Consider the following 27,564-nt stretch of genomic DNA (forward strand, 5'->3'; position numbering starts at 1 on the left):
GTGTTTTTGTCCGATTTACAGTGATGTTGTGTCCCTGTAGGAGTAGGGTCCATCGCGCTGCTCGAATTTGGCTTACTGTGCCGTCCTTTAGTCTGCCGTCCAATAAAAGCTGTGTCGGGGTGCGCTCGGTCAAAATGGTTACTGGGTTGAGTCCGGTTATGTACGAGAAGTACTGTACCGCCCAGAAAACTGCTAACAGGTGCCTCTCGCAGGCTGAAAATCCTTGTTCGACCGGATCTAAGACTCGTGAGGCATAGGCTACGGGCCCTAGATGATCGTGCCTTTTCTGCAGGAGAACGGCCGAAAGGGTGCGATCTGTGGTCGCCACCTCTATCGTGTATGGGGAGTGGAGATCTGGAGCTTGCAAAGCGGGGGCTGTGCTCAGTGCGCGTTTCAATACATCCACGGCATCCGTGTGCTGTGGAAGCCATTTCCATGGGGCCTGTTTCTTTAGTAGCTCGGAAAGTGGGGCTGCTTTTGTGGCAAATCTATATGGTTCCGACAATATCCAACCAGTCCTAAAAAAAATGACCGGAGTGCTGTAACGTTTTGGGGCAAGGGCAAATTTACAATGGAATCAATGCGTTTTGAGTTCTATTTCATGTTTCCCATGCGTGATGACCGTACCTAGATATGTGACCTTTTCCTGAAGGATTTGGGCTTTCTTGCGGTTAATTTTGCATCCAATCGTTGTAAGGAGTTCTAATAATTCAGAAAGAAGCGAGATGTGCTCTTCCTTGGTGTCAGTCTGTAGGCGCAAGTCGTCCACATACTGAACAAGGCATTCAGGGAAGGAAAATTTAGGTAATCCGTTTGCCAATTGTCTGTGAAAGATGGAGGAGGAGTTGTGGAAGCCACGTCCACGTGTACCGCTGCCCCTGGAAAGTAAACGCAATTTTATACTGGCATGCTTTGTCCAGTGGTATGGACCAAAAGTCATTACTGATGTCTAATATCGAAGAAAATGTCGACTGGAGTCCCTGTCTCAACATGGTCTCGGGGACTTGTGGCAACGGAGGGGGCTGCTAGGGGAGTTACTTTGTTCAATTCTCTGCAGTCGATGGTCAGTCGCCATGATCCATCGGGTTTTCTTACTGGCCAAATCGGGGCATTATTTGTCGATGCAACGGGCTGAATCACACCTTGATTCAATAAACTTTGAATTACCTTGGCTATCTCTCCCTCGGCTTGCTGGGGGAAGCCGTACTGTTTCTGGGGCTTGGGATCGGGACCTGTAATGTTTACTACACCTGGGACTTTGCCGCAGTCGTGCTTGTGCTGGGCAAATGCTGCTTTATGTCTTTTCAAGACCTCTCTAACCGCTTTGTCTGTGGTAATGGTTTGTGGATCAAACCAGTACACTCCTACTGAGCTGATTTTATGGGCATAATATCCTACTGTGAGCATAGCGGGGGCTCGAGCTGCTCTAGCCATTTTCCATATGCATCGGTTGACTGGGTCAAATGAAACGTTGTGTGCGCTCATGAAATCGATGCCTAGCATGTGTTCTGCTGCCTGGGGCAAGTCTACTAAAACAACCGAATGTCTTGTCCTGATATTACCGAGCTGTACGTGCACAGGGGCTGTGATGTGTCCCTGCTGGAGGTCTATAAAGCCACTAAGGGTAATGATATCCGTAGTGGGCCATATCTCTTTCTGGAACATGATGGATGAGTTTAACGTGTTTCGGGACCCTCCTGTGTCCCAAAGGAACTCTACGGGGTGTCCCCGGACTGTGCCTGCAACTACCGGTCTTCCGGACTTATTCCAAAGGGTATCGCAGACCCAAGGTGGGGAGCCCGAACACTGTCAATCGGTGCCACTGATGGCCGAATTATCTGGTCGGGCGCTAACGCTGTGAATGTGTCGGGTATTGTTTCGGGGGGGGGGGGGGGGGGGGAGCGTTTGGGTGCTGATTCCTTTGCTGCTTCGGGGGGGCTTGACATTCTCGGGCGTAATGTCCTTTCTGTCCGCAATTATAGCATTCCTGTGTCTTGGGGTGTTGCGCTGTACCTCTGCCTTCACTTACCCATGCGGGGTCTTGGTGTGCCCTTACTGGATTCATTGTGGCATCTACTCTCTCATGCTCTGTCTTTTTCTGAATGGACTGTTCCCAAGCTCTGGACACTCGTTTCAGAACCCACACTTCATTGTGTGCTGGGTCTGAGGGGTCATAACTGGTGCATGCCTTCTGTCCTGCCTCTGTGGCATGGGATACTAGCGTACGGGTTCATTTGGCCGTATTGTCTGCTGATAAATGGGCGCGGGCTAACTCACCAAATACAGCAGTAAGGCATCCAAATGCGTCCAGCAAACGCTGTTGGATGCTCTCTCTTTTTCTTCCTGCACCGATTGAGTCCGTCTACCGGGTCTCTTCTGTTATATCCTGTGGCGTCAAAAATGGCCATTTTCATTTCGTGAAGGCTACATCCTCCTACATTTTGTGGGTCGGGAAGGGCTGAACTAACTGAGGGGTCTAAGCACATAACTATGAGCTTGACCTGCTCCGGCTCGCCTAAACCATACATGAGGGTTTGTTGTTTCACTAACTCGAAAAAGTAATGTGGGTCCGATGTGGGTGGAAAGTATTTACCTTTTCGCGGGCATCTTGTAACTGGGTGATCGATAATGGGGTGGTGTACACAAAATCGGGTTGGCCTTCCATGGTAATCCTGTGCTGCGTGGTAATTGGGTTCATTGCGTTTGGTGCTGCCTGTACAGTCGGTGGTGCGGGTGCTTTTCTTTCCGGGGCCTGGAGGGCTCTATTTTGATTCTCGGTCTCGCTTGCGTACCGTTGGGCCGTTTCACGGAGTTCCTGCCAATCAGGGCCGTCTTCCTGGTCTAGCTGTGGGCTAGATGATGTCCAGAAGGCACATCAATCCTGTCTCGCCCACCTTAGCAGCTTCCAAATCCAATACGATAAGGCCTACCAGGACACACAGCGTGCTGTACTGGTAAAAGAAGAGACAGAGAATCAGGTACAGCAGCTAAAGAAACAGTGTGAGGATTTAAAAGCAGCACTCCTCAGTTCCACCACGGAACAGAGACAGAGTTCGCTGGACCATTCCAAATGCAGGCAGCAAATTGCAAGGTTGCAATCCCTGCTATCAGTTCAAAATGGGTTTAGAGACACCTTCAGCCGTACCCGTGTTTGCACCACCGCTTTATTCCCCCTTGTTCCAAATTTCCGGTAAGAGTCAGAAGTATTTATAGGGATGGCCATCCTTATGCATCCACTTGAGCCCGAGGCCATCCTTTTCCCTTTAGGTGCTTCCTGATCTCTTCTTCCCATACGGGACACTGTTCTGATCTATTGGTCGCTGCGACCTCGGGCTCTTGTGGATGCATAAGGCGTTCCATTGCCTTCATGGCCATCCCTACAAATACTTCTGTCTCTTAACGGAAATTTGGAACAAGGGGGAATAAAGCGGTGGTGCAAACACGGGTACGGCTTAAGCTATTTTCCGGTTTACGCAACTCCCGAAAGTTTCACGCAACAAAATCTATCGAGTTTACCTTATATCCCTTTGTTAGTACGCATGCAAATTACACACTTCCGAAATCTGGAGGTTTGATCGATACTTGTTTCGCTTGTGGTTTCTTTTACTTTGCCAATTTGGATTCTAATTTAAATGCTTTTGTGGGTTCTCTCGGAATGACACGGTCACTTCTGGGTCAAGTCCCGTCAGATGTCGCCAATAACTGTTGCCGATTCTTTTTCTACTTGGTCTTTTCTGTGGCTCTGTTCCAATTAGGGCAATCAGTGAATTTGCCTTTCTTTCTATGCTATCTATGTCCAAATGCTTAGAGTCGCCAGGTATCGAATGATACCACCACAAGTTTCAACCGGCTATCGATCAAAGAGCCAAACACCAGTTAGTTTGTTCATGCAACATAAACACTACTAGTTAACTACACCTATCAACTAAGACAACCTGTACTTAACTTCGGGCACCCGGCTTAGGTCAGAAAACAGTGGCCGCTGTTCAATTCTGGATCTCTCGGGTTCGAAGGTGTAACTGCTGCTCAGCTGGACTCATCCGTCTGGTAGTGGGCGTTGAACTTGGACTTGCTTCTGATGTTGCTACGATTGGCGATGACCATGACCGGGGGTACCAAGGCCAAAAGAGCGAACAGATGGCGAACTCTTCTTCTTATACTCAGGGGGTTTTCGCGCTCTTTTGGGCGGTCCTTCGATTTGGGCCTTACTAATTGGGTGATCCCTGATCACTCCATTCGATTCCTTAACCAATAAGTGGGCGGGGTTCTGTATGGCTGGGCGTGTCCCAAGCAGTCACTGACCCCGTTATTTGCGTTCCCCTTGAACAGGGAGTGGCGCCGAAATGTCTGGGACTGTCCCGATTGCTTGAGTACCAGTCCTTTGTTTTGGGGGAAGATGGGCCATCAGATGCTAATCGACCTGATTAACATGCTAATGGGACGGAGTTTCGATACCGTCTGAACTTTTGCTGACAAATATGCATTTCAGGCTCTGAGTCTGCCTTATTCTTGGCTTGTCCATTTTACCCGCCAGTCTTTGCGAGTTCCTCAGCACCTAGTTGGAAGTGGCCATCCCAGATGGCTACAGCTTCCTCTAAAGCAAACCTCGCTTAGAATACAAACTTGAACTTCGCATTGAGCGCTATGGATGCAAGTTTGAGAGTAAAATGGTATTCGATGCATGCGCATGCACTTCTATTGTCAAGGAGCATGCTAGATTGAAGACATTAGTATGGGTCAAATTAATGTCTTCCAGAAGTTTGAGAGCATTATGCACACAGTGATTTGAGCCTGATGCTCCAGCAACATCCTGTGTTGTGCCTGACACAGCTGAACGTGTGTTAAGCAGTGGGAAAAACCTGCCACCATATATTTAAAGCAATTGTCCACTGTGCAGCTTAGTTAATGGTTGATTTCTGCTGTTGTTGGAACGATACAAGTGTTTGATGTATTCCGTAGTTGCTTCAAATTTCAAAAATTTATGTATTGTTGTGGCAAGTGCTGAAGGGCTTTCCCTTATTTCAAGGCTTCTGGATAAACCAGTTGCTGCCAGATGTGCGCATTGGGGGCATTCCCCTTGGATTAGAGCATGGCTGAGAGACTGAGCAGAATCTAGAAGAGGGAGGAGCAAAAGCATGAGAAATACTTACTTTGAATGAGATATCAATATAATTCCGTATTCACCAACTGTCCCATGTATTTTACAAATCTTGAGTTGCCAAATTTATGAATGAAATTGCATGCAACTTGGGAGGACCAGCGAACCATGTCCACATGTTCTGGGCATGTCCAAAGCTGAGGGGATTTTGGTAGGGGTTTGCTGACATCATGTCCAAGGTATTAAAAACAAGGGTGGCATTGAGTCCAGAGGTGGCCACTTTTGGGGTGTCGCAGGATCCGGGAATCCAGGAGGAGAAAGAGGCGGACGTTCTGGCCTTTGCTTCCCTGGTAGCCCGGAGGCAGATATTACTAGCATGGAGGGACTGAAAACCCCCGAAGTTGGAGACCTGGCTATCGGACATGGCTATCTTTCTCTGTCTGGAGAAAATTAAGTTCGCCTTGAGAGGGTCACTGTTAGGGTTCGCCCAGAGTGGCAACCATTCATCGACTTCTTCGTGGAGAACTAGTCATCAGCAGAGAGGGGGGGGGGGCAGTTAGGTTAGCGTAGATTAGGGGGTTAATTAATGTTGGGACCTGTTGGGGAGGGAGGTGGCATTTGCGCTATGTTTATATTTTCATGTACATTGTTTATATTGCTGCTGTTACAACGCCCAAAAAAAAAAACCTCAACAAAATGTTTATTTAAAAAAAAAAAAGAAATTGCATGCAACTTTAAGCTGGTCACTTTTGTACATTCACTTACTCATAGAATCGTAGAATTTACAGTGCAGTTTATTGTCCATCTTCTGTGTGCCTTTATCAGTCTTAGTGTTCCCAAGCAGTACCACCCTAGTGACTACATCCTGCCGGGTGACGGGCTGCAGGATTTCATTGTAGGAGACCCAGGCCTTGAGGATAACCCCAACAGCTCTGAGCATGAAAGTCCTGGCTGCAATATCTAGGCAAGGGTAGCAGCAGTCAATGCTGCTTCGTTGACGGCAGCAGTAAGGTTGCTGGTGAAGTGGCGGGATGGAAGCATGGATGGTGTCATCATGTATTCAATTTAACTACTGCAACTGCCGCGGAGCAGTGGCTTAGCCACCCAGTAAGCTTAGCCACCCAGTAATCTGTTGGAAAATAAATTGCTGGACTGATGTAACACACTGCAAACCCCTTTGAACACTGATATCCACAGTCCTGATGGCAACCATCTGAGCTTGCATAGCAGAAAGGGTGCCAGTCCGAGCTTCCATTATAGCACTTAAACTTTTGGTAGAAATTGCTTATGCTTCAATGGAAACTTGAGACATTGGCTGTCGGACACTGCTTCGTGGCTGGTTCCACAAGTGCACCGATGGAATTGGCCACCACTTCAATCCAGAGAAGGGTGGGCTCTGTAATCATGAAAGTCCTGTGTCAAGTTGGTGCCAGAGTCCTCCTTGATGTTGAACACTGACTTTTGATAGACTTCCCAATGCACAAAGCATTTTGTTGAACGTACGCATCATTCACCTTCTGCAATAAAATAACTGAAAATGCTGGAGATGTTCGGCAGGTCTGGCAACATCTGCGGAGAGAGTAAGTTTCAGATTGATAACTCTTGACCAGAACATCGTAGATCGAATAGAATGATACCTGGACTCCCAAACGTTAAGCTACGAAGATTGGTTAAAAGAATTGGGTTGTATCCTTAAGAATTTGGAAAGTTAAGGCTAACAGCAGATTGGGGGAAATTATTTATGCTAGTTTAGTCTAGAACCAATTGGAGGCAGACCTTTCAGGAGTGAAATATGAAATCTTGGAGTTCCCTTCTGTAAATGGTAATTGACACTAAATCAATTGAAAATTTAAAACTGAGATTGATTATTTTTGTTAGCTAATGGGGCAGAAGTAGGTCACAGATTAGCCATAATCTTGCTCAATGGTAGATCAGGCACACAGGGCTAAATGGCCTAATCCTGTTCCTGTGTCCCTAATTCTGCTGTCTCCCAAGTTCCCCCCCAGGTCACACATCATCCTCACTGGCCATATTATCACTATTCCTATTATTTCTGGGACAGAATTCTGAAATCATACACTCATTACGGTGATGCCCCATCAGTAGAAGAACTGCAGAAATTCACAAACTGACAATGCCATCATCTCTGGGCAACTAGGAATGGCCAAAGAAAATGAGACTTTGCCAGAGTTTCCTACACCCTGAGCCAAATCCATGCAATACCCATGAACCAATCAGTGCATGTCACCTTCTGAACTAAAACCTACAAACCTGTCAAGATCTTGCCTGTTCTGCCTTTTGATTATCACACTACCTAGCCAAAAACCTTGCTCTAAAATTTATATAGCATGAAATATTTGGATCTCCACACCACCTTTTTTCATCTTGTCCTGCAATCATTCTACAGGCAGTGGGAGGAAGGTCTTCACCTAAAAACCATATGAGTATCTCTAGTTGTCCACGTTATACTGGGATACTAATGCATCTGTGTGCTTCTATAGTATGCCCAGCAATCATTGTTTGTATTTCTCGGTGCCATATTTACTTGCTACACCACTAAGTGCGCAAAGTTTTGTGTGGAATTCATTTTTAACACTTGTTTCAACACAGATCAGCAGGACAAAAAGTGCAAGATTGTTTCTTTTACCAAATATTCATGGATAAAAATGAAAATGTTGGCGTCCCAACAATTCAGCAGTTACTTGAATGGTCCTTTATTACTAGTGACCTTAAATTTGCTGAGGTATGTGATATTTAAATGAATATCTTGGAGTTGCACAACAAAATTTCATTTTGTACTTTTGTATGCAGGGAAGTTAATAAAATGTTCATCCTCTTGATTAATCTGGATTTCATTACTTATGTGTCCAGTTTGGATCTACCAGTACTCGTCTGTCTTACTAACTGTGGAAAAGCCAAGCCTAACTTTAAGTTTCCTGACCTGCATTTAAGTTATACAAAACCCATGTCCGTAACAGATGCTGACGCTAGCAACCGGAATCGAAAGTTAAATTGGTGGGTCTGAAGAGAGCTAGGAACTAGGAATACAATGGGGAATTGGCACTGCTATTGTGGGTCTTTCGTAGTAGAGAAACAGATTTAAATAAGGAACTGCTCGTCTTGGAGGACAAAGACTTTATTTACAGTATTATATTGAGGTTAAATAAACAGCTGTGTTTCCCTGTGAAAGTAATCATCAAGCATCCTGTGTCAGAAATACAGTATTTAACAGAGGAAAACTGGATTGGATATTTGCCCCTCTGAATTAGAGATGGGATTATATCATTGCTTTCATTAAGTTTTGTTTACAAACTGCAATAGAGTAAATATTTTACTGAAAATGAATCAAGGAAAATAGCTTAGTGAATTTGAACAGAGGAAATGTAAAGTGTTGAGCGAGTCTAGTCACCATAAGTCCTTTGCATCATATTGTCATGTTAAAACAACTAGACTGCTTCAGTTCTCACAGGTAAATTATATAAAACTTTGAAAGTTCAGTTGAGCTTGAAACTCATTTTGAATTGAATAAATAAGGTGACTAACCAAAATACCTGTGGTTGTCCGATTTTTCTTTTCAGGCGCCCTCCTGTCTCATAGTTCAGATGCCTCGATTCGGAAAAGATTTCAAGTTGTTCAATAAGATATTTCCATCTTTGGAACTGGATATCACAGATTTATTAGAAGACAGTAAGTAACATTTTTACTGTACTTTAAATGCTGTAGAATTAATTGCTTCTTTCGGTGTTATTATTAGAAACCTAGAAAACTATTTGGCCTGCTCTAGCATTTTTTTCTGTTGGGTCTTTGGCGTCTTCCTCCTCAAAAGCCACCACAGGCTATTAATTATGTTGCATAAATGTAATTTACTCAGATTTGCAGCTCCTTTTCAAGAGTGCTAAACCGTGAATAAGCATAATCATCAAAACATTTTTAATTGAAGGTTAAATGCTTAAACTTAACATTTTGGCTGTTTGGAATGGCTATTCCGAATAGCGAACCATTGTACTTTCTAAAGTACGATAGTTGGGACCCTTTGCTTTGTTTCTTGCAATTATTTATCTTTGTTGTATGGTTTTATCCTCATTTGAGTAGACCATTCTATTATTTTAGCACACACCCATGTTCATTTGAATGCCATTTGCCACTTTATTACCCTGGCGCTGAGTCTGAGCATCTCTTTATGAATGTTATATGTCTCCACATAATTTAGTATCCTGAATGAACTTTAGTTTTCTGTTTGTGGTCCTTTTTTTTTGTCCACTTTCTTATCTGAGGTTATTGCTCCAATATTGAACAATTCCAATTCAGCAGCTCCACCACTTTTATGGTTAATATTATACAATTTCTGCCGCCTACATTTTCATTTGAGAGTAATGACAGTTTTCCAAAACTCAATTTCGTACAGGTTATACCCTTCCCTAAGCAACAAAGCTTAATAATGTTTGCGTTGATTTCATCTCACACTTGCTGATCCTCGACAGCTCCCTTCTTCTGAATTCTTGTCTTTCATGGTTTATTTTCCACCTGAGTCTGGCTGTGGATGGTCTGGTGTCTGATGTGTATTGTCTGATGGGTTTTTAAGATCTTATTGATGATAACATGAACATGGCCACCTAAGGCAAGCAAAGGTGACAATTCTTCATTGCTTTACAAAGTTTCAACTGTAATATAGCTAGCAGCCACTTGAGGGAGCACCACTTCGCAAGAAATCCAATTACAGTCCAGTGCAGATCCCTTTTAAAACAGCATGTTCTTCAGCAGATGAAAATACCTGAAGCCCAGAATTAGTAGGTCACAAAATCTTTTGACTAGAGATTCCTATTTCCCCACCTCAATTTAAATAATTTGATAGTCAATTTCTGTTTTTAACTATTTTCATATTATTCTGTTGCCATTCACAGTTGGTTCACTAAGACAGTAAGTCCATCATGCTAATGTATTGATTTGTTTAGAATTCTGTACTTTCAGTAGCATATATTTTGTGTTGTTTTGACATTTATTAAGATAGTTTAGAAGATGCCACCCCAATGTCCTGTCCTCCCTTATATTTATCCTCAACCAACCTCCGCATCATTGCAGTTATCTCTCCAGGTAGCTGACATTAGCTACAAATCCAACATTGCACATACAAACTTGGTTACTCAGAGTATTTGTCATTAGTTTCTTGAAGATGCACTGCAGGAACTCATCCAAGGTTCTGTCGCCAACACTTTCCAAACCCATGGCCGTTATCATTCACAAGGACAAGGGCAGCATATATCTGTGAACCCACCACCTGGAAGTTCTCCTCCAACCATTCAGTATCCTGACCTTGAAATTTATCGTCGTTCCTTCAATGTCTCTGATCAAAATCCTGGAATTCCCTCCCTAACAGCACTGTGGTGTACCTACACCTCTGACTCCAGCAGTTCACCATCACCTTCTCGGGGGCAATTAGGGGTCAGCAATAAATGCTGGCCTAGCCAGTGACACCCACGTCCCGTAAATTATTTTTTACGAAAGGTTAATTGAAGTAACTATTGGCATGTCCACAATCATGTTATTGTGCCAAGACAGATAGTTTGTACGGAAACGGTACTCTTTAGCAATGCCACAATATCCCTTCTGGTTTTTGGAACAAATAAAGTGAAGCAGAAGTACCCTACTTAACTTTTTCCTCTTCAGATGATGGTGCTGACAGTGCTTAGTATGTCTGCAAATTAGCTCCTTTTCATCTGTAAATCTAAAGGTTGTTGGCAGCTATTCCATAAAACAGCTACCACTTTTAGCACATTCCTCATGCTTTTGACAGCCAAAACAAAGTTGTTTTAAGAGAAAATACCAAAGTAGCTGGAAGATCTGCCCTCGTTACTAAAGTAGAAGACACAAGGCAGTCTTAGTGTCAGAAGAATAGAAAGTACATATGCAGTCATGAGACTTGAGAAGATTGCTCAAATAGAATGCAAAGCTTGCTGATATAGCCTGACTGGTTAATGGAATTGGAGTCAGAGACATGTAGTTACTTGCACATGGTAGATAACAGATTTTCCTTTGGTTGCACTGAAAGAAATTGTGGCTCATTCACTCTTTGCCGTAAAGCCTAATGTCCTTTGGTGACTCCTAGTTTTCTTCTCTCCCTTCCAGGTGCACCGAGAAAGTCCTAATGTTTCCATGTTCAATCCAGCTGAAATTAGTTCACACAACACTTATCTGGAACTTGACAGCTGCTGTGTATCATTCATTAATATGCCTCTTGGATACTTATTGACTGAATCTGAGAGGGTAGTGTTGTATACTACAACCCCCCCCCCACCCCTCTGTGCAGAACCATAGGGCAGTCTACTCGCTTGTTGACTCAAAAACATGGAAGATGTTTAGGGTAGCATAGTGGCTAGCACAGTTGCTTCGCAGCTCCAGGGTCCCAGGTTCAATTCCCGGCTGGGACACTGTCTGCACGTTCTCCCCGTGTCTGCATGGGTTTCCTCCGGGTGCTCCGGTTTCCTCCCACAGTCCAAAGATGTGCAGGTTCGGTGAATTGGCCATGCTAAATTGCCCTTAGTGTCCAAAAATGTTAAGTGGGGGTTATGGGGATATGGTCGATATGTGGGCTTCAGTAGGGTGCTCTTTGTAAGGGCCGGTGCAGACTCGATGGGCCGAATGGCCTCCTTCTGCACTGTAAATTCTATGATTCTGTGTTGCAGTCATATAATTCCTTAGTCAAAATCCGTGTTGCTCGTTAGAAATGAATGTGTGGATATAAAAATTTTGGCTGAAGCATTTTAAAGAGTACTGAAATATTCAAACTCTTGTAATGAAACTTATATAAAATCAGTTAAAAGTATGGTGCAACTAGCTAATTGTATTTTTATTTTAGCACCCAGAGACTGTCGTATCTGTGGAGGTCTTGCCCTTTATGAATGCAAAGAATGTTATGAGGACATTGATATAACTGCTGGAAAAATCAAGCAGTTCTGCAAAGCTTGTACTACCCAAGTAGGTATTTTTCTTGGTGGATAATAGAAATTCCATTACAAAATGCAAGACTCCATGCTCACCAGAATAGACATCTGGGGCGAGATTCTCCGACCACCCGCCGGGTCGGAGAATCGCTGGGGGCTGGCGTGAATCCCGCCCCCGCCGGTTGCCGAATTCTCCACCACCGGATATTCGGCAGGGACGGGAATCGCGGCGCGCCGGTTGGCGGGCCAGCCCCCGCGATTCTCTGGCCCGGATGGGCCGAAGTCCCGCTGCTAAAATGCCTGTCCCGCCAGCGTAGATTAAACCACCTACCTTACCGGCGGGACAAGGCGGCGCGGGCGGGCTCCGGGGTCCTGGGGGGGGCGCGGGGCGATCTGGCCCCGGGGGGTGCCCCCACGGTGGCCTGGCCCGCGATCAGGGCCAACCGATCCGCGGGCTGGCCTGTGCCGTGGGGGCACTCTTTCCCTTCCGCCTCCGCCACGGTCTCCACCATGGCGGAGGCAGAAGAGACTCTCTCCGCTGCGCATGCGCGGGAATGCTGTCAGCGGCCGCTGACGCTCCCGCGCACGCGCCGCCCGGAGATGTCATTTCCGCGCCAGCTGGCGGGGCACCAAAGGCCTTTTCCGCCAGCTGGCAGGGCGGAAATTCGTCCGGCACGGGCCTAGCCCCTTAAGGTTGGGGCTCAGCCCCCAAAGATGCGGAGCCTTCTGCACCTTTGGGGCGGCGCGATGCCCGACTGATTTGCGCCGTTTTGGGCACCAGTCGGCGGACATCACGCTGTTTCTGGAGAATTTTGCCCCTGTTATCAATAAAATTTTCACTTTCCACTTGAAGAAATTGCTATGATTATGTTCAGGTTGATAATTTTGTTTTATATCCTTCATAGAAATTGAAGGTCAAAATAATTGGCCATGGTTCATCTTGATATTGTTGCATAATACCATCCCAGTGCACACTGGAACCATAGCTCCAATGTCAGCTGTTCCTCCCAAGCTTTACTATTACACTTGTCTGAAAGTCCCCACATTCTGTACTACACACTGGTATTTTCAGAAAAGATCTAATTTACGTTTGAATTAGTACCAACTGCTTGTACCACCTCCCTAGCAAACCTTTTCCATCGATTGACCACTTGCTCATTGGAAAATTGGGTGCAATTCGTTCCACCGCGTCATGGCAGTGAATCACCGGAGAGCCCCAAACATCTCTGCGCTGGCATGATCTGGATCTCGCCCTCGCTGGGCATGATACAGATAATGATATTTAAATATCCAGATGCCATATTCGCCTGGCACCCAAGAGTTAATGGCCCCATCTGCGAGGCCTCAACCGGGCACCAATTAGTACCAGTTTCCACAATTGTGGACCAAGTGTGATGGCACCTTGGCGGGGGGGAAGTAATCTTGCAGGCCACTGAGCTCCCCAGAGTGCTTGGCTGGCACTGCCTAGGTGCCTGGTTGGCACTGCCTGGGGTCAGGGCATGGGGGGCCATGCCATGAAAGGAGGGGAGAGGGAGTTTGAGAGGGCCAACAAAAAAGTTCAGGAGGGTGAAGGGGAGGGGTTGTGTGTCGAGTTCGAGGCAGCCATTAAAAATGGTCTGTGCAACCCTGATCTGTGAGGAACCAGTCCTGTTGGCGAGCTCAGCTCCCCAGTGCAAGAATTCTTCCTAATTGTGGCCTCCATGGAGAGAAACTCCCTGAGGCCCAAAAAACGGCTATTTGTCGTTGAATAGTGGTATCATTCTGTGCATTGCAGCTGCTAAGAAACACCCCGCCAAGCACACCCGAAACCAGACTTTTTTCCGAGTGAATCGCGCGCATTGTTTCTGCAGATTATTTCTGAATTGGCCCCTCCAAGTGCAGGCTTTACAGTTCTGGACAAAGTGCAATAACTTGTCATGCCTGCATTAACTAGACCTTATACAATCATATCACCACTCAACTTTTCCTCTTTGTAGCAAAATGTGCCCAATTTATTTATCTACTGTGATCTAACATGGACTCATTTTGCCCATATTCTCTTAATTTATTTTAAATCTAAATTTAATTTGAAATAATACCATTAATTAATGAACATGTCACCTGTTGGGTTGAGTATTCTAAATAACAGGACACTTTACAAATCCAGAATAATTGCATTTAGCTGGGCCTATCTATTGGCCCCATTAATGTTCAGTAAATGATAGCCTCAAGTCTTCAAGTCTTGATTAATCACTTATTTGTTCCCGAATGATGTTTGGTTGTCTAATATTGGCATGAAAATCGAATTACTTTACAATGCTAAACTGGGTCTTGCACTTACACTACAGAGTTGTTTTGAAAAGTGGCAATGTGCTTTTAGAATTTCTCAGTCTGTTGATGAAACTGTTCTTTACATGTAGGGATTTTTTATCAACAATAAGGGTGGGGGGAACATTGCCAGTGGGAACACCATTATGCTCTTGCCAACATCTGGTGATTTCTGTGCTTGTTTCTCCTACAGTTGATTTGAGAAGGGTAATCCTAACCACTTCAGGACGCTTATTCAAAGTGATTGAAAGGAAAATTGTCCAGTCATTTGGAGGTGTTAAATTAAAATTCTATAGGATTATAATTAAATTATCCACACAATATAAAATGAGGAAAAATATTTTTATTGAGTGGTTGGGATCTGGAATGCACTGCTGAAAGTGTGGTGGTGGCAGATTCAATCGTGGCTTTCAAAAGAGAATTTGATCATGATTTGGAGAGAGAAAAATTGCATGAATACGGTGAAACGATCAGGAAGTCTAACTTGGCCGAGTTGCTCTTGCAGAGAGCTGGCATGGACCCAATGGGCAGAATGGCTGCCTCTTGTGCTGTAACCATTCTATGTGGCTGCTTTTAATTCTTCCTTTCTTCTCTTCAAACTTAAAAATACCAGCATAAGAATGAATATAAATTTGTAAAATTGTTATCAAAATCTAACTGATTCACCAATGTCTGTGGGGAAGGAAACTTACCCGGTTTGGCCTATATCCAATTCCGTTTTGGACACTATAATAACCCTCATGAGACACACTGGGCCACATTGATCAATCTCCCCTTGGGACTCAGAATAAGAGCTTCCCTGCAATTCGGTGGAGATCCGCCCAGCTGGGGCTCGTAAACTCGCCCTTTAAAAGACGGCCCAAACTGGGACTGGCATTTCCGGTGGACCTTTTGAGTCGTAAGCTGCATTGCGGTCTTTACATTAACAAAATAAATGTTACCTTCTCAGGCCTCCGGAGCTTTTATATACGCACCAATGTCATTGACTCTCAACTGCCCTCTGACGTGACCTGGCAAACCACTTAGCTGTGTTTGTTTTAAAAGAAAAGCTGAGCATTAAATCCAGCCTTGCCAGTGATGCCCAAATAATTTGGACAAATCTGAGTATTTGAACCTTTGGCTGCTCAGACTCTGAACCTTGCAGAAGATTATAATGGTGTCTTAAGCTTGCATTTATGCCGTTCTTTGTTCCAGGTACATCTCCATCCAAAGAGACAAGGACATAAGCAGAGAAAAGTAACTCTACCAGAACAGATGGCTGACTATGCCTGGAGGCAGTGTTGTGTACCCAGACAGACGATGAAACTGTTTGCTGTGCTCTGTATAGAGACTAGTCATTATGTGGCTTTTGTCAAATATGGCCCAGATGACTCCGCCTGGTTGTTTTTTGACAGCATGGCAGATCGAGATGGTACGGTGCAAATTTCATGCCCTGTATTTATTTTGTGCCTTCGCTGTTTTGTGCTGTTTGTGTGGTGTTGTCATTGTGTTGAAAACTAGAATTTGTGTCTAGAGATGTTCTGTGTAGCAAATAAGAGGCAATGTAACACCAAAGTTTTATTTGCGTTAACTAGAATCTACAAATGGGTTTTGTTGTTCTATTTTATCTAATTTGTATAGTTGTATTTTTTATTCATGAGCATTTTTAGTCAATTGCACAGGAGAGCTGACTGCTAAAAATTAGTTAAGTCTCAGGTAATTGATGTTTCTCTGGTACTGTAAGCAATTTAACATGCTAAAGTATATTATAATATGCACTGGGTTGCAAAAAGCTAAGGGCATACTACGTGATAGTAACTTGTCTTTAAGACAATACTGTAAATGCAGGAAAAGATTTCATTTTATCACAACACTGAGACACAGGATGCTGCTGTTAAGTCGCTGAACCTGCTGCAAGCTTCTGCACGACTCAAATTATAGTTATATAAACTTTTATTTCTGTGAATGTTGCAAGGAATTCAAATGCCTTTAATATATCGCAGAACATCCGATGTGTGCATGCATGCAAAGCAGAATGCTTTGGAAAATAATGGTATTGTCCCCCACTTGCTTAAAGATTACATTTTGGTTAATTTGTCTGTTCCCACCATGGAAGAGGGTGTACACTTGTAATGCACCGTTTGAATCTCAAATCTTCAGGATGTTTCAAAGTTTCACAGCCAAAGAAGTACTTCTGAGATGTCATTGGTTGTCATAAAGACTCATCTGGTCCACTAATGTCCTTTTAATGAAAGAAATATTCCTTGCCTGTTCTGGCCTACATGTGACTCCAGATGCACAGCGATGTCATTAACTATTGATGGCCATCTGAAAAGGCCGAGCAAACCATTCAGTTAAAGACCAATGCAGTTTGCGCAACAATTTCCGACCTCACGGTGATGTTCAGATCACAATAAATATATATTTTTTTAAACTGCATGAGCTGGAAAGCAGTTGCACATCATCAGATAAAATGCTTAAATGAAAACACAACACCTTAATAAAAGCATTTGCGTGTCTTTTCACCTTACTTTCAATCGGTTCAGGGTTCACTTAGATTTGGGCATTGGGAACTGATATCCTGTGAATATCTTACTGAAACAAAAATTAATGCATTGTAGCAACCAAATTCCGATTCTATTCCCACCACCACCGCTGCAACATTCGCAGTTGCTCATCAATGCTGTTTTCATCATGCTAACTATTGGGTGAGGCTATGTCCTCACTGATTTTAAATCTTCCCTTAATGTAGATGTTTCAAAACATAGTCATGTAGATGCCCTTTTTTATTGGCAAGTAAGTTGCCCGGTTACTGAATTGAATTCAAGTTGAACTGATTTTCTTGAAATTCCAGATCTAAAATTAATTGCACTCAACATAATCTGCATATTTCTTTCTTTCGAGGATATGATTTAGAAAGCATTAGAATTAAAACCGCTGTTTGATTTTTTTTTTGTAGGTGGGCAGAATGGTTACAACATCCCTCAGGTGACTCAGTGTCCTGAGATAGGAGAATATTTAAAAATGTCACCAGAGGAGCTACATGGATTGGATCCTAAAAGTATCCAAGGCTTTGCACGAAGATTGCTATGTGATGCATACATGTGCATGTACCAGAGCCCAACTATGAGTTTGTACAAATAGACTGTGAATCCTTCAGTGCTTAAAGAGAGAACCCCGGATACTAATTTATTACACTTTAAAAAAAGAAATTCTAAATTACATAAAATAAAGTGAAAGTATTGCTGTAACATGTTTTGCACTGTAGAATATATCTAGTATTAAGTGTTCAGTAGTTGACTGTAAAAGTAGGACTAAGGCCTGTTTTAAAATGGAATTCTTGTGTAAATAATGAATTTTTTCTTCATTTTACTTTGGGGGGGGGGGGGGAAGGTATATAGGTACTGATTTGTTAATGAATCCTATGCCTTTACAGCTTTAACAGATTTAACATTGAAAACTGTTTTGTTAACCTACACATCATTGGAATAGTGTTGACTAATTGCAACATGCAAACTCCTAACTTGCCTGTTAACTATTTGGCACATGTTGCTCAGTGGCGATCCTGCATTCTAACAAATGCAAATTATTTTTTATTGTCAGCCCCCATTTGAAACTTTCCATGAGTCCCAGTTTTTTTCAGTAGATCAATATCCGTGTGTTTTGTGATGTTTTCCATTGTATTATGAACGTATGAATCAGATATTTTTGTGCACCTATAAAACATTATTGCAATTCTCTTGTAATTTCCAAAAATCTTGGTTATACTGGAATAGGGTTTTGTCTTTGCAAGTTCTTATTTTCCCTCCTTTTGAACCTCGTGGGAGAATGAGATGCAGGGACACAGCAACACTTGAGTTAAGTATTTGTATCTTTCTATTCATTTGTGATGAGGCCTAATCGGTCGGATCCTTGCATCGGATAATACAGTAAACTGCAGAGATCTGTTCTTTATCTTTTAAATTTTTATCATTGCAAAATATGCACTATGGGAAGCAATTCTCTTCTTATTTATTCTTGCACAGCAAAATCTGTATCTGAAGGAGATGTTGATCAAAGGGAAGCTATTTCTCTAAAGTAGTAAGAAAAATACTGCTGAGCAGAAAGTATGCAACCCTTTTCCTGCACCTAGTTAATGAATTGAATTCACCTTTCGACTCTGCCGCACACATCCAGAGAGAGAGAGAGTTTGGAAAATAAAATTGGGTATCATATACATACATATACGAACAGGTTCATCCTGATTGTACTATGGTCCCATTAGCTTTGAAAATCAATTTGTATTCCGTCTGAAAGTACAGTATTATATGCATGGGGTCTTTATAATTCTACAATAATTATAATAATCGTTTATTGTCACAAGTAGGCTTCAATGAAGTTACTGTGAAAAGCCCCTAATCGCCACATTCCGGCGCCTGTTCGGGGAGGCGGGCACGGGAATTGAACCCGCGCTGCTGGCCTTGTTCTCAAATACAAGTCAGCTGTTTAGCCCACTGTGCTAAACCAGTCTTGGGTTGGTTGTTGGTAAGCATCTATAACTAACTGCCGTTTTATCAGAATACGGTGTATTGATATAGTACTTGGAAAGAAATAACTGGAATCGGCAAAATAGCCAAGTATTAATGTTCACTTGCAGCAATTTGGAGCACTTGAAGAAACGCCATCAACTTGAAACATTAATGCCATTTCTCTCTCCATGGGCGCTGCCAGACCTTTGGAGTATTTTCATTATTTTCTTTTTAATTTCAGTTAAGTACCTCTAGCTTTTAATATGTCCTTTTAAGTCAGATGCCATGGGAAATACACCCTTGGCCTTCACATTTGGAGTTTCAGTAATTCTAAATTTTGTTACAAAATGAGCTATTCATGAAGAAAGATGATTTGTTTGCTATAAGGAAAATAGGCACTGGGCATTTCTTTGGTTCAGAGTTTTCCTAACAAGACAGTTGCACTCTGATTTGATTGGTATTCTGATTCAGCATTGCTTTCTGAGAGTTGAGCTGTGTGGAATACAGCCCTAAATGAATACACCAGCCATGGTGAAGATCGACCATGAGTAGGCTTAAGATCCAGGACAGAGTTTTCCTCATGGGCTTCCTAATCCCACCATCAGCTAAAATGGAAATCCGAAGTCCACGCTGTCTAGTGAATAGTGACTCATCTGTGATTTTCCCCAAATTGACAAATAAAGGCCAGAGGGTGGACCCACTGTCAAATCCAGAATGTTGGACAGGTCTTTAAAGCTGGAGGACCAATCGGAGACTTTTCCACTTGAAAACAAAAGCAAGATGCCATAAAATAAAAATAGAAGAAGCTGAAAAAGCCCACCAGATCTGACAGTATCTGTGAATAGAGAAACCGTTAACGTTTTGAGTTCAAAGACTATCCTTTGGAACTTAGGAAGCTGAGTTTACTGAGGAAGAAGGTACCCCAAAATGGAGGCAACCTCTCTTTTTAAACATTTGAAACAAAGCAAAAGAAAGACTTGCATTATATAGTGCTTTTTGCAGCTATCTGATGTCTCGAAAGTGCTTTACAGTCAATTAAGTACTTTTGAAGTGCAGTCACTTGTTGAAAACACGATGGCCGATTGTACACACTGAAAGCTCCCACAAACAGTTATTCTATTTTTGTGGTGGTGATTGAGAGGGAAATATTGGCCAGGACAGCAGAGATGACTCTCCAAAGTAGTGTCATGGGATCTGTTACATCCTCTGGAGCAAACATGTGGCCTCAGTTTAATCTCTCATCTGAAATACCTGCAAATGTGCAAAAAGATGTTTGCAGCTGGGCCACCATTGTGGGGTTGGGAGTACCTAATCACCAGGCAGACTGGCAAGGGATCTTTCTATCTGGTCTCTGGCAATAGACCTTAACTGCTGGTGGTTCTTCGATGGGCTAGCCCACTTGCGGGTGGGCAACCCTGCCAGCTCCTCCACCCCATCCCTCTACCAGAAAAAGCACCTTGTTGCAAAACAGAGCCAAGGAAAGAGCCTGTCAGACAGCAGCACTATTTTTAGGACCAGCCTACCGCTGATCCAAACCTGGTGGGAGCTAAAAATCCTGGAAGAAGTCTATCTCCTCCTGTTCCACTTGCTGATTGGAGGCAACAGAAGAATAGAAAGGGAAACTAACCTTAATTGCTTTTCAGTGCATAAATGTTCAAATTCCCTCCCATGTACTACCATTATTTTTTTTAACTTTTCTGTGTGTTTTTTAGAAAGATTCCATGAAGTATGATAGGGTACCTTTATGTTTTTTAGCTTTTCGTCAATTAATCTGTTACAATGATCCTGGTTGCAAGTTCCAAAATAGAATGCAATTTTATTATTGTTCAGCATTTAACTTGCACAACTGGGAAATAGTTTTTAATTTAAAGTTTTTGAATCAGGTTTTTCATTTTGCATTTTCTATCTGTCAGTTTTCAAGTCAATTCTTCATGAAAATTGGATGTTTCACATGTGAATCTCCTTTACCTGTTGTCAAATTTTTTCAACTCTGTCCAGGCCACAAATTGGCAACCACACTCTAAAGTCATATTAAGTGGGTGGATCGTAGTTGTGGGAAATGTAAGCTGACCAAAGTAGCAGGGAGTGGCTTCTTGCAGTGTTTTAGACTACGAAGTTTGCATTGGGCCGTGCTTTATCTGACCAGAAGGTGTCTGCTATTATGATTGGGTAATGAATGGGTAAAATGTTTAATTCCTCCGTGGTAATTTGCTTAACCTCGGGGACAACGTAGAGCATAGTTGAGTTCTATATCATTAATGAAGTAACCTTTTTGCAGTAGCTCAATGAAGTGACAGTCTAATTGGAACCAGGTCCCAGTCTTAGTGCAGTTCTACGAGAAGCCTTTGAGAGACTTTCTTGCGTCACTTGGCCTTGACACTGTGGTGTGCAATTCCAATGTGGGGCCAGTCTGTATTTAAAAGTAGTGATCTCATAGGCACTTTAAAATTGATAGTTTTCTTTTTAGAACATGTGCAGGGCTCTTTGCATGAGCAATTCCAGTCAGTCGGTATAAATCAGATGTTGCTGGCTGTGAATTGATTTTGCAGCTTCCAATCTTGGACTGGTAACAGTGTAGTTGGCCTTACAGTGCATTCAGTCCTTGCATTTCTTTTTAAATAGCTTGGTTCAGAATGATGACACAGGTCTGATGTACTATTGGAAAATGAAGCGGCATTTTAAGAGGTGAAGCTGAATTTTGTTTAATGTTTTTATTTATTTGGTTGTACAACCTAAAGAAATAAATAACTTGAATTTGTATTGTATCTTAGTCCATTTTGTGCTAATCCTGGAAAATAATTTAGCATTTTGTATGCTTTTGTAAATTCATGCCTCAAGTCTGGTAAATGCACATGTAGCATCTGTGACAACTGCTCAAATGCAATGTATAGCTTTAAGTCTCAATTGGTGAACTCAAACATTGTGACTTTTAGTCACAGCTGGTTTATTTTTCTACCAAGGACAGTAATAGCACGCATCTATTTGAGTATTGGGTAAGGCTGTTTATAATGTTGTGATTTGCTCCTCCCATCAAAGAACCACCAGCAGTTAAGGCTACAGTTTTGTTAATTAAGTTTGAACTACAGATCCTGGTTAACCTTTATTTTAAATGAGGTTCAATTCCTTTGAGTTTTCAAGAGTCTTTTTAGGATGGGCAAAATAGCTTTTGGTGATTTGAAGGTGCAAAACTTGAGGGCAATGAAAAAGAAGGGCGGTGTTCCAGACTTTACAGAAGATAATCTAAATGTTTGCCTGGTATTTTGCAGCCATATTACAGGAGCACTGAATTCTGATAACTTGAACAATTTTAAATGATCCTTGTTCCAATCTGATTGCAAAGTCTATTTGGAACAAAGTCGATTTTTTTTCATTACTTTGCTTGTGTGATTGCCTTCTGTACCAAGTGTTCAATTCAAAATTAAAATGTTTGAAATGTATAGTTTTAGCACTTTATGTGGGAGTGTTTTTTTTTTCCATTGCTTGCATCAAGTTTGTTCTTGGATGCACACAGTTAGAGGGCAGAGCAGCCTATATGGAAAATACTTAATGCTGTAGAATATATTCAAATTCAAAGGGAGGATGAGCTTTCCAAGTTGTACAATCCTTTCCCAAAACATTACTTGTTCAAAAAGTTGTAATTAATCTTTACTTAATCAAAATGTTGAGGGAATTGAGACCTTTATGAAATTGTGTCCTGTGCTGTCACAATTCTGTGATTTATGTGATGTACTTCAAGGTTTAGGCAAGTTTGTATATTTTTTTTTTAGTAATGATTTGAATTATGGCTCCATCTTCAGGCTATTATTTGAATCACATTATTCAAAAATTGGCTTTTCATAGATTTTGTTACAAACTTCCTATTGATTTTAAACCTATTTTTTAATATAACCAGCTGTTTGAAGGACCAAACTCTACAAGTCAGTTGTGTTCCATAATTGTGCAATTGTCAACTTTGCATGTACTTGCATAATATTATGAGATCACCTGTGATTATTGACTGAGTTCACCAGACAAACCTTCACTAACTCCACCATAAAGCAATCACCTGGTTTATCATTTTATGCCTGATATCTAAATTTGTTTTGTATCAATTTGTTCAAATAGTTCAAATTCTAACAATATTTAAAGTACAAAACTTTCAATAGTATATGTGCAAGCTACAGAGTGAATTGACTGTAATCATTGGTAAAGTCAGACAACAAATAATTGTTTACTCACCATGGAATCATAGCACTTAATTATTCAAATAATTAGTAAGTGTGATTAGTTAAAATAAATGAATAGTTACAGAGACCGTTTGGTAATGTCACAGTAATTCAGCATTAACTGCTTGCTGATAGGTTTGCAGCTGTGGTCAAGAATGTGAAAGTTGTGAAATTAATTTAGGATTAAATTCCTAGGATAATTGGCTTTTTAATGCTTTTAACTAATTTATTGAAAAGTTCCAATTTTTAGAGACATGCAATTTATTTGCTGTAGTTTCTGGATGCAGGGGCCACTATTCATGGTGTTCCCATGTGTGTGGAATTGAGGTGAGATAAGTCACAAAATCTGTTTACCTATTCACCTTCATGATTTGTAACATGTCCGCAAGTGGCCTCTGTAGCCCCAGTCTCCGTTTCTGTGCAGGCACCCTCTGCGCACTCCAGAGGCTACACATAGGGATGCTGGCAGTGGAAGTTGCAGCAGTACACTGCAGACTGCTGGTTAATGGTTTTCTATTTAAGGACAAGCTATGGCACACCAGGAGATTGATCGGTCTTCAATGAGTCGACATCGACACGGTATGCCAAATGGCAGCTTCTTGTGCTTTTACCATTCTGTGACTCTTGCATGGGAGGGTCATCTACGACCGGCTGATAACTGACGGGGGAATCAAGAATTCATCCCTCAGTACCCTCGCGTCAATAATCCTCTGGATCATGAGTACCAGTGCCATGGAGTCATGGCATCTGACACTGCCAAGACCATCCTGGGTGACATTGTTCCTGCCTTATGCACCTGTTTCATTCACTCGCCCTCATCCTAAAAGGTGCCATGAAATGGAAACAGCAGCTGAAGTGATCATGGACTTCCCTTGCCCTTTGCCCTTGCCTCAGCTGCAACCTGTTGCATGGTTCTTTAAATGTAAAGTCCCAGAACAAACACCTGCTTCCTAACACCTGAACTGAATTACGCATTCCCTGCACATTTGTTGATCAATTTTGGCATTTTTGTGGTGCATCAGGCCAGTGAGTTGAGCGAATTTTTTTTGCATTCAGCAATTTCAAGCATAGGCAGGTGCCACATCTGTATGTGCAAATTCTGTTGATTCACATTGGACCGGGTGGAAAGTAGGCAGCAATGTCTCCCACATTGCCCCCTCTAACTTAGTTACATGCACTGAGATGGCATGATGTTCACTCCCAACAGCGCTATGCAAATTAATTCCATGTCCTGGGTGCATGTAGTTAAGCCTGGTTATCAATGTTTACAGAACTGATAACCTCCTTGTGAGCTGGTGTGGATCAGCTGGTTGCCTTGACCTCACACCAATGACGTTTGTCTTATGAGACTTGAGAGAGCTGAGTGCTGAACTTCAATCAACAGAGATGCTAACTTTTGGATCTTTCACTTCTGCATTAATTCACCTTTCATGGTAGTAGACGTATCTGGACTAGTCATCTTAAATCTCCCCTCCCTTAATCTCTAGTCTTAATCATATCTGCCCCAATTTGGCCAACTGCAAAATTTTGATCAGTGTGGTCTAGAATGCTGAACATTGCCAGCTACATGTCTGGTTGTCGATCATTTTTTTAACATAAATTTAGAGTAGCCAATTTTTTTCCAATTAAGGGGCAATTTAGCGTGGCCAATTCACCTACCCTGCACATCTTTGGGTTGTGGGGGTGAGACGCACACAGACACGGGGACACTGTGCAAACTCCATACGGACAGTGGCCCTGGGCCTATAACCATTGCACCACCGCGCCGCCCAGCTGACAATCATTCATAAGCTCTTTCTTAATCTGGCACATGATGAGAATATTTTTTGATTTTAAAGAACACTTTGGGTTATTACAGTCCTTACTATGGGGGGGAGGGGGGGGTAGTATTATGCAGCAGCTAAGATGGTGGCCTATTGCCTTTGGAATTGGAATTGTGTTCAAATACAATTGGATAGATTGTAAATCCTCAAACTGATGCCTGTAGAGATCCTATGCGAAACTCAAAACTTAGCTTGTAATTAACAAACTTGTTCTAATTCAGCACTAATTGAATGAATTGTTATAGGTAAGGCATTTTCAGAACCCCAAAATGTATCAAGGAGTTCAACCAACCTCTCCCTTTAATGGATTTGTTGCTTTTCCCAGCACACGGCTTGTTCCCTAGGTGTGGTATTTCAATTATGGACACGTGGGTTTTTAAAGACAAAACACTTTATTCCATGAACTCAACTTAACATCTTAAATAAACATTGGATCTCTCAACACCCCTTACTTCAAAGATAACTCAGAAAATATTGCAACAGTAAATAACAATAAATAAACTTCCAAGGCACATTTAAACTGCTCTCAGCAAAACCAGCCAGGCACTTTTTCCAAAACGGAAACTTCAAAATGGCTGAACTGAGCTGAGCTCCACCCACTCTCTGACATCACTGTTTTCTTAAAGGTACATTGCTTACACATCCATTTCTTAAAGGCACTCTTGCATGACACCTCCCCCCAAGAAACAAAACCCCATCAACTTCAAGATGGTTTCACTTTTGCATCATCCACTAAGAAATGCACACAGTAAATATACATTTTCATTTAAGGAAAACAACACACGTAAACAGGTATAATAATATAGTCCATTTTTCTTTGTTCTTCTTCAACCATCTGATCAAAAATCGTTTCTGATAATTGCACTTCATCTTCGATTTCTCCTCTTGTCTTAACCTGTGACTTTGCGACCTTGTTACTACACAATCCGGAAAAATCCCAGGATCTTCGTCCTTCAACACTTCAGTTGACTGATTTTCCACTGGCTTATCAACCACAGTAGGCATCACCCCCCACCTGCGATCCAGCTATATCATTACCCAATATGAACTGTATTCCTGGACAAGATAGCTTATCTATTACTCCTCCTACCACTTCACCGGACTTTCCAACCTTACCTTATATAATGGAACGCTACTCCTCCCATCCTGAATTCCACATATCACCACCTTTTCTGGCAACATTCTTCCCAAACTACATAATTCCTCATCTCTTACCATTAAAGATTGACTAGCCCCTGTATCTCTTAAAATTGTGACTTCTTTACCTGGTCCTCCTGATACACATGAGTAAACTTTACCCACACAAGTAAATTCTTTAAAGACATCTGGTATCTTCTTAACAATTACTTCTTGAACAGGCTGTACAATCATTTGCACCTCCTTCGCTTCCCTTGGGCTCTCCTTTACCACTCTAACAAATCCCACTGTCTTATCCTGTTTTACCACATCAGCCTTCCCAGTGCTTTTCTTCAACCACCAACACTGACTTTACATGGCCTCATTTATTACAGTGAAAACATTTGAAACTTTTCATTTCTTTTCCGCCCTCCTGGATTTCTTTTTTAATATGAGGTACTCTCTCCTTATTATCTCCCATCAGATCACCTTTACTTTTACCACTTGAGTATTTCTCATGTCCCCAGTTTCTATCCCTCACCGGCTGAAACCAATCTTTGACTTATGAACTAATTCATAATCATCTGCCATTTCCGCTGCTAATCTCGCAGTTTTAACCCTCTGTTCTTCCACATGAGTTCTCACTACATCAGGAATTGAATTTTTAAACTCCTCAAAGTATAATTTCTCTGAGAGCTTCATACGTTTGGTCTATTTTCAAAGCCCTTATCCACCTCTCAAAATTACTCTTGAGCCTTTCAAACTCAATGTTTGTTTGACCAAATTCTTTCCTTAAATTTCTAAACCTTTGTAAGCTTCAGGCACGTAAGATGGATTTCTTCACCTCATACGTTCCAGATACCTCCTCCGGTAGTGATGCAAACACTTCACTAGCTCTACCTACCAGCTTTGTTTGAATCAGTAACACCCACATGTCCTGTGGCCATTTTATTTGTTTAGCGGCCTTCTCAAATGAAATTAAAAAGGCTTCCACTTCTCGTCAAACCTTGGCAATGCTTGGACATATTTAAATAGATTCCCAGCAAGCCTTTGACTATGATGCTGTTTCTCACTATCCTCATCACTATCATCCAACTGTACGTTTCCCTTTACGTCTGCCAATTTTAACTGATTGTCATGTTTCATGGCCATTTTCTGAAGTTCAAACTCCCTCTCTTTATCTTTTTCCCTGATCTGTATTTCCCTTTCTTTTGCTTCTTGTTCTGCTAGGGCTATTCTTTCTTTTCTTCTTTCTTCTCTCTCTCTTTCTCTTTCTTTTTCCTCTCACTCACTCTCGTTTTCCAGCCGCTTTAATTCTTTCTCATGTTCCATTTGTTTAATTTGCAACTGAATTTTTGCCATTTCCAATGAGTCAAACTCTATCTCAGGCAACTTTAAATGCTTAACCACCGCCATAATTACCTCACCTTTTTGCATTTTATCAGGTAATGTTAACTGCAATGTTCCTGCCAAATCTAACAGTCTGCTTTTCATTTCTGTCCGTAAAGTACTATGTGTGACATTCTCCACCCCCAAAAACTTTTGAGCCTCTGAAAGAGCCATTGTTCACAACACTCTTAAACTAAAATA

The 27,564-nt window shown here is 42.1% G+C and overlaps 1 protein-coding gene across 1 annotated transcript in view; it reads left to right on the forward strand.

The window, feature by feature from the left end:
- The window catches only part of cyld (cylindromatosis (turban tumor syndrome)), a 78,562-nt gene extending 56,295 nt beyond the window's left edge, over positions 1–22,267 (forward strand). The window contains exons 13-17 of the mRNA XM_072518231.1: positions 7,709–7,841; positions 8,677–8,785; positions 11,952–12,070; positions 15,538–15,754; positions 17,282–22,267. Of these exons, the coding sequence (XP_072374332.1) occupies positions 7,709–7,841; positions 8,677–8,785; positions 11,952–12,070; positions 15,538–15,754; positions 17,282–17,466 (763 nt within the window). The 3' untranslated portion in view covers positions 17,467–22,267. The remainder of the gene's footprint in view (positions 1–7,708; positions 7,842–8,676; positions 8,786–11,951; positions 12,071–15,537; positions 15,755–17,281) is intronic.
- The last annotated feature ends 5,297 nt before the right edge of the window (positions 22,268–27,564 follow it).

Source organism: Scyliorhinus torazame, chromosome 10, assembly GCF_047496885.1.
Source record: "Scyliorhinus torazame isolate Kashiwa2021f chromosome 10, sScyTor2.1, whole genome shotgun sequence".
Taxonomy (NCBI): Eukaryota; Metazoa; Chordata; class Chondrichthyes; order Carcharhiniformes; family Scyliorhinidae; genus Scyliorhinus; species Scyliorhinus torazame.